General features: G+C 53.1%; 1 protein-coding gene across 1 annotated transcript in view; it reads left to right on the top strand.

Moving 5' to 3' along the window:
• PCNX2 (pecanex 2) overlaps nt 1-20,595 on the top strand; it is a 1,407,555-nt gene that overhangs the window by 1,331,409 nt on the left and 55,551 nt on the right. The window contains exon 32 of the mRNA XM_075339694.1: nt 3,383-3,822. Within this exon, the coding sequence (XP_075195809.1) occupies nt 3,383-3,822 (440 nt within the window). The remainder of the gene's footprint in view (nt 1-3,382; nt 3,823-20,595) is intronic.

Here is a 20,595-nt window from a genome sequence, read left to right as displayed (position 1 = left end):
GGAGGCTGATGCCGGGGGAGGCTGGGAGGAGGGAGGCTGATGCTGGGGGAGGCTGGGAGGAAGGAGGCTGATGCTGGGGGAGGCTGGGAGGGGGAGGCTGATGCTGAGGGAGGCTGATGCTGAGGGAGGCTGATGCTGGGGGAGGCTGGGAGGGGGAGGGGGAGGCTTGGAGGAGGGAAGCTGATGCTGAGGGAGACTTGGAGGAGGGAGGCTGAGGGAGGAGGGAGGCTGATGCTGGGGGAGGCTGGGAGGAGGGAGGCTGATGCTGGGGGAGGCTAGGAGGAAAGAGGCTGATGCTGGGGGAGGCTGGGAGGAGGGAGGCTGATGCTGGGGGAGGTTGGGAGGAGGGAGGCTGATGCTGAGGGAGGTTGGGAGGAGGGAGGCTGATGCTGGGGGAGGCTAGGAGGAGGGAGGCTGAGGCTGGGGGAGGCTGGGAGGAGGGAGGCTGAGGCTGGGGGAGGCTGATGCTGGGGAAGGCTGGGAGGAGAGAGGCTGATGCTGGGTGAGGCTGGGAGGGGGAAGGTGAGGCTTGGAGGAGGGAGGCTGATGCTGAGGGAGGCTGGGAGGAGGGAGGCTGATGCTGGGGGAAGCTGGGGGGGTGAGGCTTGGAGGAGGGAGGCTGATGCTGAGGGAGGCTGATGCTGAGGGAGGCTGATACTGGGGGAGGCTGGGAGGAGGGAGGCTGATGCTGGGGGAGGCTGGGAGGAGGGAGGCTGATGCTGGGGGAGGCTGGGAGGAGGGAGGCTGATGCTGGAGGAGGCTCATGCTGGGGGAGGCTGGGAGGAGAGAGGCTGATGCTGGAGGAGGCTCATGCTGGGGGAGGCTGGGAGGAGACAGGCTGATGCTGGGGTAAGCTGGGAGCAGGGAGGCTGATGCTGAGGGAGGTTGGGGGGAGAGAGGCTGATGCTTGGGGAGGCTGGGGGGAGAGAGGCTGATGCTGGGGGAGAGGCTGCTGCTGGAGGCGGGGGGAGAGAGGCTGCTGCTGGGGGAATGGGAGAGAGGGGCCAATGCTAGAGACAGAGGACAAGGGTTGAGGGATAGAGCAATGACAATATCGATGGGGGGGAGTGTCAGAATAAGAGGGGGCAGCATTGGGAGCTCATTATGGAGAAGGGGCAGCATGTGTGGGCTCAGTATGGAGTGGAACAATGTAGGGGAGTCAATATCAAGAGTGGGGTAGTGTGTGAGTGTGTGTGTGTGTCTCAGCATAAGCGCTAGTGTGGTGGTCTTAGTATGATGAGTGGGGCAGCATGGAGGTGTCATTATGGAAAAGAGGAAGGCAGCATTAGGAGCTCATGGAGAGGGGCAGCATGCACGGGACACTGTGAGGAGGGGGCAGCATGCATGGGACATTGTGAGGAGGGGGCAGCATGCATGGGACACTGTCAGGAGGGGGCAGCATGCATGGGACTCTGTCAGGAGGGGGCAGCATGCATGGGACACTGTCAGGAGGAGGCAGCATGCATGGGACACTGTGAGGAGGGGGCAGCATGCATGGGACATTGTGAGGAGGGGGCAGCATGCATGGGACATTGTGAGGAGGGGGCAGCATGCATGGGACACTGTGAGGAGGGGGCAGCATGCATGGGACACTGTGAGGAGGGGGCAGCATTCATGGGACACTGTGAGGAGGGGGCAGCATGCATGGGACACTGTGAGGAGGGGGCAGCATGCATGGGACACTGTGAGGAGGGGGCAGCATGCATGGGACACTGTGAGGAGGTGGCAGCATGCATGGGACACTGTGAGGAGGGGGCAGCATGCATGGGACACTGAGGAGGGGGCAGCATGCATGGGACACTGTGAGGAGGGGGCAGCATGCATGGGACACTGTGAGGAGGGGGCAGCATGCATGGGACATTGTGAGGAGGGGGAAGCACGCATGGGACACTGTGAGGAGGGGGCAGCATGCATGGGACACTGTAAGGAGGGGGCAGCATGCATGGGACACTGTGAGGAGGGGGCAGCATGCATGGGACACTGTGAGGAGGGGGCATCATGCATGGGACACTGTGAGGAGGGGGCATCATGCATGGGACACTGTGAGGAGGGGGCAGCATGCATGGGACACTGTGAGGAGGGGGCAGCATGCATGGGACATTGTGAGGAGGGGGCAGCATGCATGGGACACTGTGAGGAGGGGGCAGCATGCATGGGACACTGTGAGGAGGGGGCAGCATGCATGGGACACTGTGATGAGGGGGCAGCATGCATGGGACACTGTGAGGAGGGGGCAGCATGCATGGGACATTGTGAGGAGGGGGCAGCATGCATGGGACACTGTGAGGAGGGGGCAGCATGCATGGGACACTGTGAGGAGGGGGCAGCATGCATGGGACATTGTGAGGAGGGGGCAGCATGCATGGGACATTGTGAGGAGGGGGCAGCATGCATGGGACATTGTGAGGAGGGGGCAGCATACATGGGACACTGTGAGGAGGGGGCAGCATGCATGGGACACTGTGAGGAGGGGGCAGCATGATGTGAGCACAATGTGCAGATCATATTTCATAATTGAGGAAGGTGTGGTGGGTATAATTTATAAGGGAGGGCAGAGTGTAGTTTATTAGGGGCAGTGTGACAGTCACAGTATAGAAGTGGGGACGGTGTGGTGGGAATATTTTATACTCATGCTATGTTTTGATGTGCCTGTGGTGATCCCCATTGGGGGGGGTTAGTGCCCTTCGTTTCTCATTGATACTTTTTCAAGTGTTTTACAGAGTAGATCTGCCTTAAACAGATGTCGTGTGCGAAAACTCAGTTTTACATTGTCACTAAGGGGCGCGACCACTTAAAGTGCCTAGGGCAGCATGAAGGCAAAATAGAGCCCTGATGACGGGGGTGGGTGCTATCGCGCACGACATCGCCAGCAAATGCTAGCGATGTTGCAGCGTCTAAAGTACCCCTAAATCCCATTGAACACCTGTGGAGAGATCTTAAAATTGCTGTTGGGAGAAGGCACCCTTCAAATATGAGAGACCTGGAGCAGTTTGCAAAAGAAGAGTGGTTCAAAATGCCAGTTGAGAGCTGTAAGAGGCTTAATGATGGTTATAGTAAGCGATTGATTGCAGTTATTTATTCCAAATGGAGTGCAACCAGATATTAATTTGAGGGTGCCAACAATTTTGCCCTGCCTGGTTTTGAACTTTTTTTTGTGTGAAATTATGTCCAATTTTCTTTTTTTTCCTTTGTTTGTGATCCAATACACACAAAGGAAGTAAACATTTGTATGACAAAAGCTGTAATTGCAATCATATTTTTGGAGAAATATTTCAGGGTGCCAACACTTTCGGTCATGACTATAGCTCGAATTGTTTTCATTAACCTTATCTTACTAAAATAGTAATGAAACATTGAATTATTTATCTTCTGTATTTTTCAGCAAAAAGAAAATATAGGAGTCAATCAGCTTATACACATTCATCATTGAACCAAATAGATGCTGTGCCGAGCCTTACTGGACCAAATATGGAAAAATGCCATAATACTTGTACAGATAAATATAAAGATGTCAAGAGACTATCTTCAAGCCATCATTGCTTAACAAATTCTGCTCATTCCCATTATTCTCCCACTGGTGTTTCTCCTACTTCAGCGGCAATCAACATTCATGAACACACTAGAGGGCTCCATCAGTCCAGCCAAACATCATCTACCAATTCTACATTGAGCCTTCTATTTGGAAAGAAAGGATTTTCAAGTGCATTAGTTTTGTCTGGCCTTTCAGCTGCTGATGGAGATAACACAGCTGACACGCTGTCCTCAAGCAGTGTCAATTTAGTGGTGTGCTCACATTCTAAAGTGGCACATCAATCCACAGAGGTGAGTTAAAGGCGTCATTTCTTACCTTTTAACATTTGTTATATTTGATTACCTTGTTCATTTGTTTCATCAGTTCTATATACCATTTTTTTCGGACTATAAGACGCACCGGACCATAAGACACACCCTGGTTTTAGAGAAGGAAAATAGGAAAATAAAATTTTAAGCAAAAAATGTGGTCATGACACACTTATGGGGCGAGGATCTGCTGCTGACACACTATTATGGGGGTAATGTCCCCAAATTCTCTAGTAAGGTACCCCATCCTGGTAATGATTCTCCTGCCTTGTATATAATCCCCATCCTTATATTTATTTTTATATATTATATATATATATATATATGTGTGTGTATGTATGTATGTATGTGTGTGTGTGTGTCCCTCATCCTGCTATATGTGCCTCATCCTGCTATAGGTCTCTCATCCTGCTATAGGTCCCCCATCATCCTGCTATATGTCCCCCATCATCCTGCTATATGTCCCCCATCATCCTGCTATATGTCCCCCATCATCCTGCTATATGTCCCCCATCATCCTGCTATATTTGCCCCATCATCCTGCTCATATTTGCCCCATCATCCTGCTCATATTTGCCCCATCATCCTGCTCACATGTGCCCCATCATCCTGCTCACATGTGCCCCATCATCCTGCTCATATTTGCCCCATCATCCTGCTCATATTTGCCCCATCATCCTGCTCATATTTGCCCCATCATCCTGCTCATATGTGCCCCATCATCCTGCTCATATTTGCCCCATCATCCTGCTCATATTTGCCCCATCATCCTGCTCATATTTGCCCCATCATCCTGCTCACATGTGCCCCATCATCCTGCTCACATGTGCCCCATCATCCTGCTCATATTTGCCCCATCATCCTGCTCATATTTGCCCCATCATCCTGCTCATATGTGCCCCATCATCCTGCGGAACACACATAAAAAAAATAAACATTTATATTCACCTTTCCTCGCTCCACGCAGCGTCGCTCCTCCTCCGTCTATGCCGGCAGCGCTGTGTGGAGCTGGCCACGCTCCCTGCTGCACCGCGATCTCCTTCTGTCTGTGCCGGCGATGCTGTGTGAACACGTGCGCACAGCGATGACGTCATCGCTGTGAGCCCCGTTAGTCTCTACACAGCGCGGCCAGCAAACAGGAGGACATCGCGGTGCTGCGGGGAACGGTGAGTAATGTGCACTGATTCACTGCACCCCGCGCTGATGATGATGCGCGGGGAGCAGTAAATACAGCCGCACATGATCACTCCTGGCTGTAGTTGCCAGGGGTGATCACGGCTGGCTGTTTACTTCACGCGCGTCCCCGCTCATCACCCCGCCCACCTGTCAGCGCTGAGAGATGGGCGGGAGGATGGGCGTGCATATGTAATGAGCGGGCCCACGTGGTTACGGCAGGCGCTGCTGCTGCCTGCTCGTGCCCCCGATGACCCGCTCCACCGCAGCACCCTCATTCCCCGCAGCCATGCCTTGCATTCAGACCATAAGACGCACCCCCCACTTTCCCCCAACATTTGGGGGAAAAAAGTGCGTCTTATGGTCCGAAAAATACGGTAGTTAGTACACGTTTAGGCCTGATTCACACATTCGTTTTTTTATGAACATTTCATCAGTATTTGTACCCCAAAACCAAGAGTGTCTCCAAAACACAGAAGGGGTGTCAATCTTTCATTTACAGTTAGTGATGGGCGCACAGTAAAATATTTAGGTTCCAAATAATGTGTACTATTCCTGTAGAGATGAGCAAGTACCATAATATTTTTAATCGCTACACTCCTAACAAGTACTTTGTAATACTCGAGTATTCGTTCTGAATAGCAAGTACAATCCAAATCAATGGGAAATGCGAGTAAGTTTCTGCTGGACCCAACAAACAGGTCTGGGGGTCTGAGGAAAAGGCTGAAATGGATGGGAAAGTGATGAAACTAAATGGGGAGAGCCTGGAGAGTATACCTGCATGCATTTCTGACTCACATATGTTTTTTGGGATTAATGATATATTCAGTATTACGCCACTTTTACAGATGCACAAGAACACCTACCAAACCAAACCTAAATTGCATTTTATAGGCCAAAAAGGTTAAGAAACAGTTTTTCCTGCATAATCACTTGTATATAAGGCTAATTAAACTGGAGAAAAAAAAAAATCCCTTTTAGAGTTTGTTTACACATAGTGTCTTGGCTTTTTTTTACTTTTACAATTGGGAGGGCCCTGACTTACATATTTTGTAGGTCCATCTGTCACACATAATTGCTAGTTAGCTATTCCCCAGCACTTTACAAGGCCAGCTAGAACATTCCCATTGGTAAGTTGATCTTGGACCTGAGGGGCCTCAAGTGGTCCAGTAACATACGTTTGGGAGGGACTGCTCTTACTTATACATTTGAGTGGTCCCTTCCTCATTGAGACTCAGATAGTGGAACACATATTCTAAAGCAGTTTACAATGTGTCCATTGTAGTATTGGGCATAACCTTCCTCCACCTCCTCCTCAAATTTTCCGGTCTGGAATGTAAACGTGTGTGTAAGCCAGAAGAGTGAGGGCAGATTCTGACTTGGATAGCAGACAAAAAGGCCTCTTCGCATTTCTCAAGCAGCAACAAACTTCCATGACCACACAGTCTACTGGTGATACACAAAAGACTGGCCCATCCAATCCTCAACCTGGTCCTCCTTCCTCCCCCCATCATCAGTCACAGGAGACATATGACCTCAAGCTTGGCCACTCTGAGGATCTGTTTTGTACGTATCCTTTGGATGGCTCTGGCCTCTCACAGTGCAGCACTGAAGAGGGACATGAGGAGGTGGCGTGAGTTGATGTGCAAGTATTTGAGGACCTACGGACAGAAGAAAGCCACTTTGAGGAACCTGATTTACTGTCTCTAGAGGTGGAGGCTGATGACAATGAGACACAGTTGCCATCAGGTCAGCCTGGGGGATTGATAAAGGCTGACTGAACCAGTCAGCCAATCTTTCAATGCTTTTCGGTGCGATGTAGTTTGATGTAGAGTTATTATGTGAAAGGTTGTGGAGGAACTATGTGAATTTAATTTGATTAGGGAGTGTGATAGGTCACCCTAAAATTATGTGTTTTTAGGGAGCATCTGAAGCTGAGTAAGTTGTGAGTCATCCTGGTTTCTTGGGTCACAGCATTCCAGAGGATTGGTGCAGCTTGGGAGAAGTTTTGGATCTGGGAGTGGGACATTTGAATTAGTGTAGATATTAGTCGAAAGTTGTTTGTGGAGTGTAGAGAACGGGTAGGGTGATAGACAGAGATGAGGGTAGATATGTATGGGAGTGCCACATCAACACCATTACTAGGAAGGTTCACCTAACAACAGACACGTGGACAAGCTGTTGTGGACAGGGATGATATATATCTGTCACGGCACACTGGGTGAACCTGGTGCAGGCTGGGACAAAGTCCCAAACTGGAACATCACACATCCTACCCACGCCAAGAATAGCGGGCCCAACTTCTATCTGGGTTTCCACCTCATCATATGCCACTTCCTATCTCCGCTCCTCCTGCTCTTCATCCTCTGCTGAATTACCCTCCCCATCACTGCCAGGCAGGGAGCTGTTCAGAAGCACATCGGCAAAGTGGCAACACACTCTGGTGAAGCTGATCTGTTTAGGTCAGAATCCACACATTGCAGCAGAGCTGTGGCAAGGTAAAAAAGAACAGACAGATCAGGGCTCTCCCCACTGCACCTCTAATGCGATCATGTTATCTGTGATAATGGGTGTAACCTGGTGGCGGCTTTAAAGTTCGGCAAGCTGGTACACATGGCATGCATGGCTCATGTGCTGAACCTAGTTGTTCAGAAATTTCTGAAAGCATACCCTGACCTGCCGTATCTACTTGAGAAGGTTAAAAAAAAAAAAGTGAGCCAGAGTATGAGTTTGTGTACATGCAACTTGTAAGCTCATATTCACTTGAGAAGGTGCACCGTATTAGCGCCCATTTCCACCATTCCTCTGCGACTTTTACTGGTTTTATAGCGCTAGAAAAGCGCTTGCCAAGTCACTGACTTATGTGTGACCTGCCCACGCGGTGGAGCTCTACATATCATATGTTGGGGAGGATTAGTAAGCAACAGAGGGCAGTAGCTGAATACCAGCTTCAACATGCCTGTCAGACTGAGAGTCAGCCACCACACATAACAACTGTTGAGTGGGTGTGGATCGCTGACATTTGTGAGGTTCTTGAGAACTTTGATTATTGCACCAAGCTCGTGAACGGTGATCAGGCTATTATCAGCTTAATTGTTGAGACAATCACTGCATAATCTCAAAAGAAAGCTTTGAGTGCCCAGCATGTGGCAATGGAGCCAGATTTCTCAATGGGTGATACTACCCAGCCCAGCCAATATTCAACATTGGGTAATGATAAGAAGGATGAGGAGAGAGAGGACTTGTTTTTCTGTGCTACCAAGGGGACTCCCAATGCTACACAGGGGACTCTCAACCTCAGCTTCATGTCTGTCCAGCATGGATGGGCTGGAGAGGAGGAGGTGGAGGAAAAGGAGGCGAGTCAACGTGAGGAGAGGATGGATATTGTTCCTCCTGGTGAGGACACAGAACCTTTGCCTGTTTGCAGCTTGGCCCACATGGCACAGTTCATGTGTAAGGGCCACTTTACACGCTGCAACATCGCTAGCATTTGCTGGCGCTGTCGAACGCGATAGCACCCTCCCCCGTCGTACGGCCAATATGTGGTGATCGCTGCCGTAGCAAACATTATCGCTACGGCAGCGTCACACGCACATACCTGCTCTGCGACGTCGCTGTGACCGGTGAACCACCTCCTTTCTAAGGGGGCAGTTCGTTCAGCGTCACAGCAACGTCACTGAACCGCCGCCCAATAGAAAAGGAGGGGCGGAGATGAGCAGGACGTAACATCCCTCCCACCTCCTCCCTTCCTCATTGCTGGCGGCCACAGGTAAGGTGAGGTTCCTCGTTCCTGCGGTGTGACATATAGCGATGTGTGCTGCCGCAGGAACAACGAACAACATCGTACCTGCAGTAGCAACAATGATTGAGAATAGGGGGGCATGTCACCGATTAGCGATTTTTAATGTTTATGCGACGATTCAAAATCGCTCATAGGTGTCGCACGCAACAACATCGCTATTGCGGCCAGATGTGCGTCACAAATTCCGTGACCCCCAACGACATCGCCTTTAGAAATGTCGTAGCGTGTAAAGCGGCCTTAAGTGTCTGTGATAAGACCCTCATGTGATACACATTTTAACCAACAAACTATACTGACTGGCCACCTTTCTGGACCCATGGTACAAGGAGAAATTTCCTTCTCTCCTTTTGGAGTCACCAAAAGGTTGCACAATGGAAGCCTTCAAGAGAGTCATTGTAGATCACTTGCTTAAAACATCACCCTCAGACAACACTGGCGACAGAGTTATTGACTCTTTTCAACACCAAGGATTAATGGGGAGAGACACGAACACCAGGTCCAACAGAGGTGATGGGAAAATGGGTGCAAACTGGGCCATTTTCAATAAACCAGTACATCAGCAAAGGCTATCTGTGCATGTAACAGTGCCAAGGAGGGAGAGGTTGCACAACAAGGTCAAGGGGTTCTTAAGTGACCATACCTGTGTCCTTTCTGACACTTCAGTTCCCTTTAATTATTGGGTAACAAAGCTGAACAGTTAGACAACCTCTCCTTATACGCCTTGGAGATTCTGGCCTGCTCGGCTGCTAGTGGGATGTCAACGTGTGTTTTCAGTTCTGCTGGGACAATCATCACTGATAGGCGCACACGCCTCTCCACAGAACATCCAGACAGAGACTTTAGGCAGCGTTACACGCTACGATTTATCTGACGATATGTCGTCGGGGTCACGGATTCTGTGATGCACTTCCATCATCGTTCGCGACATCATTGCGTGTGACACCTACGTGCGTCTCCGAACGATCGCAAATAGGTTGAAAATCGTTCAACGTTGACACGTCGTTCACTTTCAAAATATTGCTCATCGTTTGGAACACAGCAGACATATTGGTACGTTTGACACCCTGCAAACGACGAACAACATCCACACGACCGCTTTAGGCATAATATATTGTTGAACGATTTTGCGTCGCTTGTGAGATCGTTACATGTGACCGCTAATCTACGACCTATGTGGGATCTCGGCAATTCGTAACTACGATCTGGGCTTGTCACATCGCTAATGAGATCGTCAGATAAATCGTTTTGTGTAAAGTGGCCTTTAGTCTGATTAATCTCAACAAGGACTGCATTTCTCCACTGTTTCTAATCCCTCCAGATGAGACCAAGCAAAATTAAATTCCCCCAAAATGTTAATTTTCACTAGAGATGAGCGAATCGGTTGCGGTTCGGCTCGAGCTTGGTCCGCCGAACGGAGGTCGCGTTCGAGTTCGGTTCGGCGAACTGGTTCGGCGAACCAATCGAACCCCATAGGAAACAATGGGAGGCAATCACAAACACATAAAAACACCTAGAAAACACCCTCAAAGGTGTCCAAAAGGTGACAAACAACTCACAACACAACACAAACACTTGGGAAAGTGACAAGAACAAATTCTCATGCGAAAACATAGTTACATAGTTACTAAGGTTGAAAAAAGACCTAGGTCCATCTAGTTCAACCTTCCTCCACCAGTTCTACATTTGGTCACAAAGTCATTTATAACCAACAATGTTGTGTGTACTGAGGAAATCATCCAGCCCTTTTTTTAAAGCTGTTATAGTATCTGCCATTACTACCTCTTGTGGTAGGGCATTCCACAGTCTGACTGCTCTAACTGGAAAGAACCCTTTCCTATTTAGCTGTCGGAATCGCTTTTCTTCCACTCGCAGTGAATGCCCCCTGGTCCTTAGTTACAAGGAAAAAGACTACGAGACACAGATATAGGTGTCACGGGCGGGGAGGTACGCCGCTGCCGCGCTCGCTAACGCTCGGGTCCGGCGCTTCTGCGGCTGCTGCTCGGTGGCTCGAGCAGTGGGCCGGATCCAGGGGCTCAAGCGGCGCTCCTCGCCCGTGAGTGAAAAGGGTGGTTGGTTTGGGGGATTTAGTCTGTGACGCCACCCACGGGTTGTGGTGAAGATGGGCACCACCGCTGCTGGTGACGGGGATCCCGGGAGCGATGGTGGGGAGCAGCTGGGATGTTGTTTTCCCCCTCCGTGGGTAGGGGTCGGTGGTCCCGGGGCCCGGTGGTGTGACGGGGAGGCAGGGTTGATGAGGTGCATGGTTGCAGGGACAGCGCGGCGCGGTGCCGGATGGCACGGGTGTACTCACACAGTAAGATATGCACAAAGTCCTCGGTAAACCAAACAGGCTGGATGGACGGGTCCCGCAGCTGGCTGCAGTGTCTCTCCCCGGACAGATGATGGCGACTGTCTTTCCCTGCACCTTTGTGTACTTGTTTGACTACGATGGATCCCCAACGGTAGTCCGCTCCCCGGTGTATGGATGCCGGAAGAGCCCGTTTGCCCGCAAGCGCTGGCCCTTGGATCTCTAGCCTTAGGCGGTAGCTGTATACGCTCACGGTGTGGGCGGTTGCCTTCTAACGAGTCTTTGGCTGTTAGGAAACCCCTGGGGTTCCTGTCACACTCGGATTTGACTGTTGACTCCAAGCCTAGCCGGGGTCCGATGGCCCTGCCTGTGTGTGCTGGCTTAACTCCACTCCCCGGTCGGTACCGGCGAGCCAACACTCAACCCCGGTCCTACGGTTCCGCGTTGCTTCACCACTCCTGCAGACGGCCACCACCGTCTGCCAACCTTGTTGTCAGTGCCTGGGCCACAAACCCAGACACTCTCCACTTTACTCCTCTCACTTCAACCTCCAACTTCTAACTGTTTCTTTTCCCGCCTCCAGGCCTGTGAACTCCTCGGTGGGTGGGGCCAACCGCTTGGCTCCGCCCCACCTGGTGTGGACATCAGACCCTGAAGGGAGGCAACAAGGATTTTGTGTTTGGCTAATGTTACTGTCTAATGGGGGTGGTGGTGTTTGTGTGTTACCTATGATGACCTGGCTAGTCCAGGGCGCCACATTCCCCCTTGGTGAAATGCAGACCGTCCGCGGGCTGCCCGTCCACCACCACCGGTTTTATTTTTCAAAACTGTAAAATATAAATAACATGTAACAGTAAACATTTAAACATAAGCATTTTTGTCAGGTCACTTGAACGTTGCACATATAAAAACATTTTTAATAATGACGGACGGACGGATGTCTTCCGCTCTCCCACCAAAGCAACCTAGCCCTGATGCTGCCCCTAAGAAGTGGGCAGAACCCCTTGACCCCAGTCCAGGTTCAGGCTGCCCGAGCGAGAACGGGTACGGTAACTCGCACCCGGCTGTCACTTCAGGGGACCCCACGTCCACCGGGCCCTCCAATCTGCCTCTCCGGAGGCGGCAACGGTTTCCATCCCACAAAACTATTTACAAGCCCACCAGTTCATGGGTGGCCTGCCAGTTCTCAGCCATGTTCATGAGCAGTTTCTCATGTGGGTGGTAAAACACATAGAGTCCCTCCGGGGACAACTTGCCGGCAACGGCCGGAATAATCACACAGATAATCAGATGAAAAACTCAGTTGATTAATGTCATTCATTCAGCTGCTGAGGGTCCCAACGGGGACAACTTGCTTGCAACGGAGGAACGCTGCCACTACTTGAGGTCGTACTCATCCAGGACCTCTTCCAGCTCAACATCCGGACGGCTTGGTGGAGGAGGGGGCTGAGGCCGCATCTGCACACCGCGGTTCTTCCTTTGCTTAACATCCAAGGCGAACCAGCCCCTCTCCCCGCAGTGGCGGGTGTAAGTTACCAGGTCGCCCGGCAATAGATCGCGACCTGGGTGGCCCATGGGAAGGTGTGAGTTTACATCGCGGCCGGCCACAAACACTTCAGCCTCCAGGCCCGGCTCGTGGATGAAACCGAACCCCCTCCGCGTGTTACACTGCCGGACTTGGCCTTCGTACACCGGGCCCCGCACCCGAAAGGTAGCATGGCGGAGTGCATCCTTCTCCTTTATCACTCGCGCCATCACTTCGGCCCTCTGCTGCTCCCTGGCGGCAATCTATCGGCCCAACTGGTTTGGTTCCCTGTCCCAATAAGGGGCGTTGGTAGACCCCTGCGCCCGGGTCGGGCCCCGCTGGACCGCGCCCACACCGGCCACTACCGGTACTCTCTCGTGGGGGTCCTGCGGTGATGTGGCCTGGACTGCTGCTTTGCAGTGGCGGCCCAGCGCAGCCTCAGCCGAGGCGGGGGATTCAGGGACAACTGGCCTCACCGGTTGGGCCTTTGGGCCTGCAGCGGCCAGTTCCTCCACGGCCGGGCGGACTGCCGGAGCCGGGACGGTCTCGGGTGCGGCCACTTCCGGGGCCGACGGCCTCTCATCTCGGACGGCTACTTCCCGCGGGGTCTTCCATGGCAGCATGAGGGATACAGGCCGTTCTCGAACAACGCCCCCAGGCCGGTCCTCTAGGGCGGACGGGTTGGATTCCGCTACCGGTGTTGGGGGTAGCGGACCGAGCGGAGGGGCAACAGCAACCGGTACGGATGGTGGGGGAGGCAGGAGGGTGAGCGGGCGCAGGACAGGCCCCTCAGCCACAGCAGCCAGTCCTTCTCAGACACAGGGGCGTGGGTCGCTTACCCGCTCCTCCAACACTGCCTCCACCTCGCGTCTCCGCACAGCCGCCGCCACTTCCTCCATCTCGGCCACCCAGCGCTCCATCAAGAACCAGACCTGGGTTTGAAGGCGGCAGCATATATGTGCGGTCCGGGCTTCCACCCACGCTACTGTTCCTGGCGTGGGCTCTGGGGTTCCAACGGTGCCGGACGGACGGGACATCATGCGCAGCAATGTTCCAGGAACCAAATGTTTGCAGAGTCCTGGCGTCCCCGCTTTTTCTGGCCTCAGCTACATTAGGCAGACACACACCCGCCCCCCCTTGGTTCTCTTCAGCACTTCCGCTTGTTGGGGGCGGGGCTTTGCTTTCGCGCCTTCCCTGCTCAGGGAAGACGCTCGAGCGGGAGATTTTCGCGCCAAAGATGGCGGCGCTTCAAATTTTTCGGCCGGACGCCGCCGGCGGAGATCACAAGGGGAACTTCTACTGGTAAGTAGATGGGTCCAATTCTGTTCGTGACGCCAAGAAGACGCGGGCGGGGAGGTACACCGCTGTTGCGCTCACTAACGCTCGGGTCCGCCGCTGCTGCGGCTGCTGCTCGGTGGCTCGAGCGGTGGGCCGGATCCGGGGGCTTGAGCGGCGCTCCTCGCCCGTGAGTGAAAAGGGTGGTTGGTTTGGGGGATTTAGTCCATGACGCCACCCACGGGTTGTGGTGAAGATGGGCACCACGGCTGCTGGTGACGGGGATCCCAGGAGCGATGGTGAGGAGCAGCTGGGATGTTGTTTTCCCCCTCCGTGGGTAGGGGTCGGTGGTCCCGGGGCCCGGTGGTGTGACGGGGAGGCAGGGTTGGTGAGGTGTAGGGTTGCAGGGACAGCGCGGCGCAGTGCCAAATGGCACGGGTGTACTCGCTCAGTAAGAGATGCACAAAGTCCTCGGTAAACCAAATGGCTGGATGGACGGGTCCCGCAGCTGGCTGCAGTGTCTCTCCCCGGACAGGTGATGGCGGCTATCTTTCCCTGCACCTTTGTGTACTTGTTTGACTACGATGGATCCCCAATGGTAGTCCTCTCCCCGGTGTATGGATGCAGGAGAAGCCCGTTTGCCCGCAGGCGCTGGCCCTTGGGTCTCTAGCCTTAGGCGGTAGCTGTATACCCTCACGGTGTGGGCGGTTGCCTTCTAACGGGACTTTGGCTGTTAGGAAACCCCTGGGGTTCCTGTCACACTCGGATTTGACTGTTGACAGCGACTCCAAGCCTAGCCGGGGTCCGATGGCCTTGCCTGTGTGTGCTGGCTTCACTTTGCTCCCCGGTCGGTACCGACGGGCCAACGTCCGACCCCGGTCCTACGGTTCCGCGTTGCTTCACCACTCCTGCAGACGGCCACCACTGTCTGCCAACCTTGTTGTCAGTGCCTGGGCCACAAACCCAGACACTCTCCACTTTACTTCTCTCACTTCAACCTCCAACTTCTAACTGCTTCTTTTCCCGCCTCCAGGCCTGTGAACTCCTCGGTGGCTGGAGCCAACCGCTTGGCTCCGCCCCACCTGGTGTGGACATCAGACCCTGAAGGGAGGCAACAAGGATTTTGTGTTTGGCTAATGTTACTGTCTAATGGGGGTGGTGGTGTTTGTGTGTTACCTATGACGACCTGGCTAGTCCAGGGCGCCACATTCCCCCTTGGTGAAATGCAGACCGTCCGCGGGCTGCCCGTCCATCACCAGTTGTATTTTTCAAAACTGTAAAATATAAATAACATGTAACAGTAAACATTTAAACATAAGCATTTTTGTCAGGTCACTTGAACGTTGCACATATAAAAACATGTTTAATAATGACGGATGGACGGATGTCTTCCGCTCTCCCAACCAAGCAACCTAGCCCTGATGCTGCCCCTAAGAAGTGGGCAGCACCCCTTGACCCCAGTCCAGGTTCAGGCTGCCCGAGCGAGAACGGGTACGGTAACTCGCACCTGGCTGTCACTTCAGGGGACCCCGCGTCCAGGGGGACCCCTGGCCCCCGGAGGATGGCCACCGGGCCCTCCAATCTGCCTCTCTGGAGGCGGCAACGGTTTCCATCCCACAAAACTATTTACAAGCCCACCAGTTCATGGGTGGCCTGCCAGTTCTCGGCCATGTTCATGAGCAGTTTCTCATGTGGGTGGTAAAACACATAGAGTCCCTCCGGGGACAACTTGCCGGCAACGGCCGGAATAATCACACAGATAATCAGATAAAAAACTCAGTTGATTAATGTCATTCATTCAGCTGCTGAGGGTCCCAACGGGGACAACTTGCTTGCAACAGAGGAACGCTGCCACTACTTGAGGTCGTACTCATCCAGGACCTCTTCCAGCTCAACATCCGGACGGCTTGGTGGAGGAAGGGGCTGGGGCCGCATCTGCATACCGCGGCTCTTCCTTTGCTTAACATCCAAGGCAAACCAGCCCCTCTCCCCGCAGTGGCGGGTGTAAGTTACCAGGTCACCCGGCAATAGATCGCGACCTGGGTGGCCCGTGGGAAGGTGTGAGTTTACATCGCGGCGGGCCACAAACACTTCGGCCTCCAGGCCCGGCTCGTGGATGAAACTGAACCCCCTCCGCATGTTAAACTGCCGGACTTGGCCTTCGTACACCGGGCCCCGCACCCGAAAGGTAGCATGGCGGAGTGCATCCTTCTTCTTTATCACTCGCGCCATCACTTCGGCCCTCTGCTGCTCCCTGGCGGCAATCTCTCGGCCCAATTGGTTTGGTTCCCTGTCCCAATAAGGGGCGCTGGTAGACCCCTGCGCCCGGGTTGGGCCCCGCTGGACCGCGCCCACACCGGCCACTACCGGTACTCTCTCGTGGGGGTCCTGGGGTGACGTGGCCTGGACTGCTGCTTTGCAGTGGCGGCCCGGCGCAGCCTCAGCCGAGGTAGGGGATTCAGGGACAGCTGGCCTCACCGGTTGGGCCTTTGGGCCTGCAGCGGCCGGTTCCTCCACGGCCGGGCGGACTGCTGGAGCCGGGACGGTCTCGGGTGCGGCCACTTCCGGGGTGTAAGTGAAATCTCTTCAGTAAGAGATGCACAAAGTCCTCGGTAAACCAAACGGCTGGATGGACGGGTCCCGCAGCTGGCTGCAGTGTCTCTCCCCGGACAGGTGATGGCGGCTATCTTTCCCTGCACCTTTGTGTACTTGTTTGACTACGATGGATCCCGAATGGTAGTCCTCTCCCCGGTGTATGGATGCAGGAGAAGCCCGTTTGCCCGCAGGCGCTGGCCCTTGGGTCTCTAGCCTTAGCCGGTAGCTGTATACCCTCACGGTGTGGGCGTTTGCCTTCTAACGGGTCTGTGGCTGTTAGGAAACCCCTGGGGTTCCTGTCACACTCGGATTTGACTGTTGACGGCGACTCCAAGCCTAGCCGGGGTCCGATGGGCCTGCCTGTGTGTGCTGGCTTCACTTTGCTCCCCGGTCGGTACCGGCGGGCCAACGCCCGACCCCGGTCCTACGGTTCCGCGTTGCTTCACCACTCCTGCAGACGGCCACCACCGTCTGCCAACCTTGTTGTCAGTGCCTGGGCCACAAACCCAGACACTCTCCACTTTACTCCTCTCACTTCAACCTCCAACTTCTAACTGTTTCTTTTCCCACCTCCAGGCCTGTGAACTCCTCGGTGGCTGGGGCCAACCGCTTGGCTCCGCCCCAACTGGTGTGGACATCAGACCCTGGAGGGAGGCAGCAAGGATTTTGTGTTTGGCTAATGTTACTGTCTAATGGGGGTGGGGGTGTTTGTGTGTTACCTGTGACGACCCGGCTAGTCCAGGGCGCCACATAGGCATGGCATGCCCCTCTAAAATCATGTAAAACACCGCAAGGTGATTCCAAGCGGAGTCTCCTTTTTTTCCAAAAATTGGGCCACACAGACACCCCTTCAGTGGCAGCACTTGTGCCCCAGTTGTACACTTTTTTTTAATCCAATCAATTTTTATTGTAGGAAGTTACATTACAAAAAGGAGAAATTCAGGTATCATTGGCAATAATACACAAAGAGAACAACGCTGTAACATGTGGTAGTATCACCTTTGATATGATTCACATTTCCTGTCACACCACCAACAATCATGTCTGATGCAAGTTGCAACTTTTTTTTTTTTAGGTTAATCAATACCCAAAACGTATAGAGTCAACCTACCAATTTACTCTTTAATCCTCAAAACGAGGGTTCCAAACAACCAGAACCAGAGAGTAAGAAAGGAAGATAAGAAAAGGGAGGGGAGAGAGAGGTGGGGGAGAGGGGGAGAACCATGGATGGTTGCAAGGAGGCAACCAGGGAGGGGGAGGGGGGAGGGAAGGAATTGGATGGCGTTTCGGGGTAGCCCGAGCAGTAACAACAACAGAGATTTAAACACCTTGAATATTGACATGTGGTATGGGTGAACTCCCTGCGTAACACTCTCTTTGACCCTATTTGACCCATTTTTAATTATCAACAGTTTGCCCTGGAAACAGATGCCTGACAGGGGATGCATATACAGAGTTTAGCCACGTGTCCCAAATCTGAAGTATTTTGTTTTTGGCGCGGATGGAGTGAGCCAGACAGAACTGATATTGGCATTGGAGATTAATTCGGTTATATAATTCAACTAATGTAGGCGTCTTTGGGGATTTCCAGTGCAAACTTATGCAGTATCTGGCAGCTACTAGAATGTGAACTAATAAACCCCTGGATTCCCAAGAGAACTCCTCTATACCCACGTTTAGCACTGCCAGACCTGGATTCGGATTAATAGGATTGCCTGTCACCCATCAGGCCAAACACCTCCAACCAGAACGAGAAAACCTTGGGACAAGCCCACCAGCAGTGACCAAGAGTACCCCTTTGGAGGCAGCCCTTCCAACAATGTGGCGAATAATTGGGGAGGAACTGTTCTAAGTTGGCTGGGGACCGATACCATCGCAGGTGTACTTTTTTCAGTTGCTCCAGATGATTTATACACTTGGAATATTTTTGGATATTTGCTGATGCCGTGTGCCAGTTTGAAGGAGAGGTAGAGACACTCAACTCCACGTCCAATTTATTCATATAAGGGGATTTTTGCTCTTCAGGGGGGTTATTGAGCCATTTGTATGTCGAGGAGATACCTTTGGATTTAATTATCTTTTTAAATACCAAAGCCTTTGTTGTAGGTAACAGAGGATTCGACTTTGGAGGAAATTTAGAGGCCAGAAAATGACTAATTTGGATGTGTTGATAGAAACAACCCTTTAAAGAGGGGTGTTCCCGTACTATTTCATTAAAGGGGTTAATGTGGCGCCCCAGGACCTGGTCGCCACAACAGCATTGCCCTCCCAAAAGGGTTAATGCTGAGCCTGGAGGTAATTGGGAGATCTATTGGCCAGTAAGTTAACACTCAACACAGTTCTCCCTCCGGCCAGCAGGGGGAGCTCTGAACCTGGAACTTCAGGGAGCATTCCTTAAGTCTGGCTGGAAGGAGGAAGTGTTAGTTAGTTTGGAGACAGGAGTGAAAGAGTGCAGACGCAGACTAGTGCTGCCTTGTAAACTGGGGCCTAGAGCTGGGATAGCTTGGCCCAGTGAAGCAAGGGGAGCAGAGAGGCACAGCAGAGACTCGGACATCGGAGTCTGTAGTTGCCAGGGCATAAAATCCATCCCTGGTAGCTGAATCCGGAGGGCAGGAGAGCTGTAAGCCCCCTGCCCCAGAAGCAATCTGAAGGTACAACTGCATCCCAAGGGCCTGGTGTGGGCTCCAGCAGAGAAGCACCAGAGAGGGCCTGCGCAGTCTACCACACAGAAGAGGGGACGAACAACAAGTCCCAGCAGCAAGAGGGCAATTGCTAACCCAAAGTGCAGTGTCCTAAAACAGCAGAGAAAGATTAAGGAGTAGGCCTCATACTCAACTGGCCAAAGATCACCCCAGGCACTTCCAGGCCGGCCGGATCATCTATACCATCTGTGACGGTCTCCCTGGACTAAACTTCTGCCGAGTAAAAGAGGAGAAGGTAAAGAGACTACTGTTTGTGCCTGTTTCTTTCATTGCTTGTCGGCCCTGCACCGTGTTAGTCACGCAGCACCATAGACTTCCACAAGCACCAACTGTGCCCCGGGCATTGCTCCACCTGTGGGGAGCAGTACTAACATTGCTGCCATAACATCATCCCGGTGGCCTCACACAGCAGCGGCGGCTTAATAGCCGCATACCACAGGTGGCGTCACGAACACAAACATTAAAGTCATCAGCCACATATTCAACTGACACCCACCAGGGCCACGGAGCCGGGCCCAGCCACCACTGACTACCACCGGACTAGTCCGGCCCGGCACCGGGTGTCCCATAGCCCTGGGGTGGGCGAGTCAACTTTTGGCGTCACGAACAGGATTTCGTGCCCGGTCACACCGGGTACTGTGCGCCTGAAGAACTGTGTAAAAGACTGTGTACTGGTTGTAAATTGCCGCCGCCATTAGCCGCGCCGAGCGCAGGAAGAAGGGGGGCGTGCCTGACAAAGAGCGCGAAGGGAGCGCGCCATCAGAGCAGAGCGCTGTTAACCCCGCGCGACCCGGAAGAAAATTTGAAAAGTGAACGGAGCCTGGTAAGGTTCACTAAGGGGGAGGAAGATGTCCGAATCCGAGGGAGAGCAGGTGGCTGCCATCGCCCAGGGCGCCGCAGCACCGGCCGAAGTAGTCCCAGTCGCCGTCGCCCCAGCCCCCACTATAGCGCCGGTAATGCCGATCACCATGCCGTACATACCAGGAGCAGAATGGCTGCCGCAGTACTCCGGGGAGTCCCATACCTTGAGTGACTTCAGAGAAAGCCTGCACAGCTTGTTCCGGGTGTATCCTCTGACTGAGAGCCAGAAGGTGGGCATATTAATGGGACAGCTAGCCGGCGCAGCCCAGCGTGAAGCGAAGTCCTGGCCTGATACAGATAAAGGGACAGCAGCCCAGATACTGGCCAAACTAAAGAGCACTTTTGACACCCGCACCGCAGCAGAGATAAAGATGAGATTCTTTGGGTGCAAGCAACGGGCCACAGACAGCATAAGGGACTATGCCTTAAACTTGCAGGAGGCCCTGAAAGCAGTTAAACAGGTGGACCCAGAGAGTGTACGTGAAGAAGACAAACTCCTAACTGAGCAGTTCAT

The sequence above is a fragment of the Anomaloglossus baeobatrachus genome, chromosome 3 (genome assembly GCF_048569485.1).
Source record: "Anomaloglossus baeobatrachus isolate aAnoBae1 chromosome 3, aAnoBae1.hap1, whole genome shotgun sequence".
Taxonomy (NCBI): Eukaryota; Metazoa; Chordata; class Amphibia; order Anura; family Aromobatidae; genus Anomaloglossus; species Anomaloglossus baeobatrachus.
This window is presented reverse-complemented; position numbering and strand designations above follow the sequence as displayed.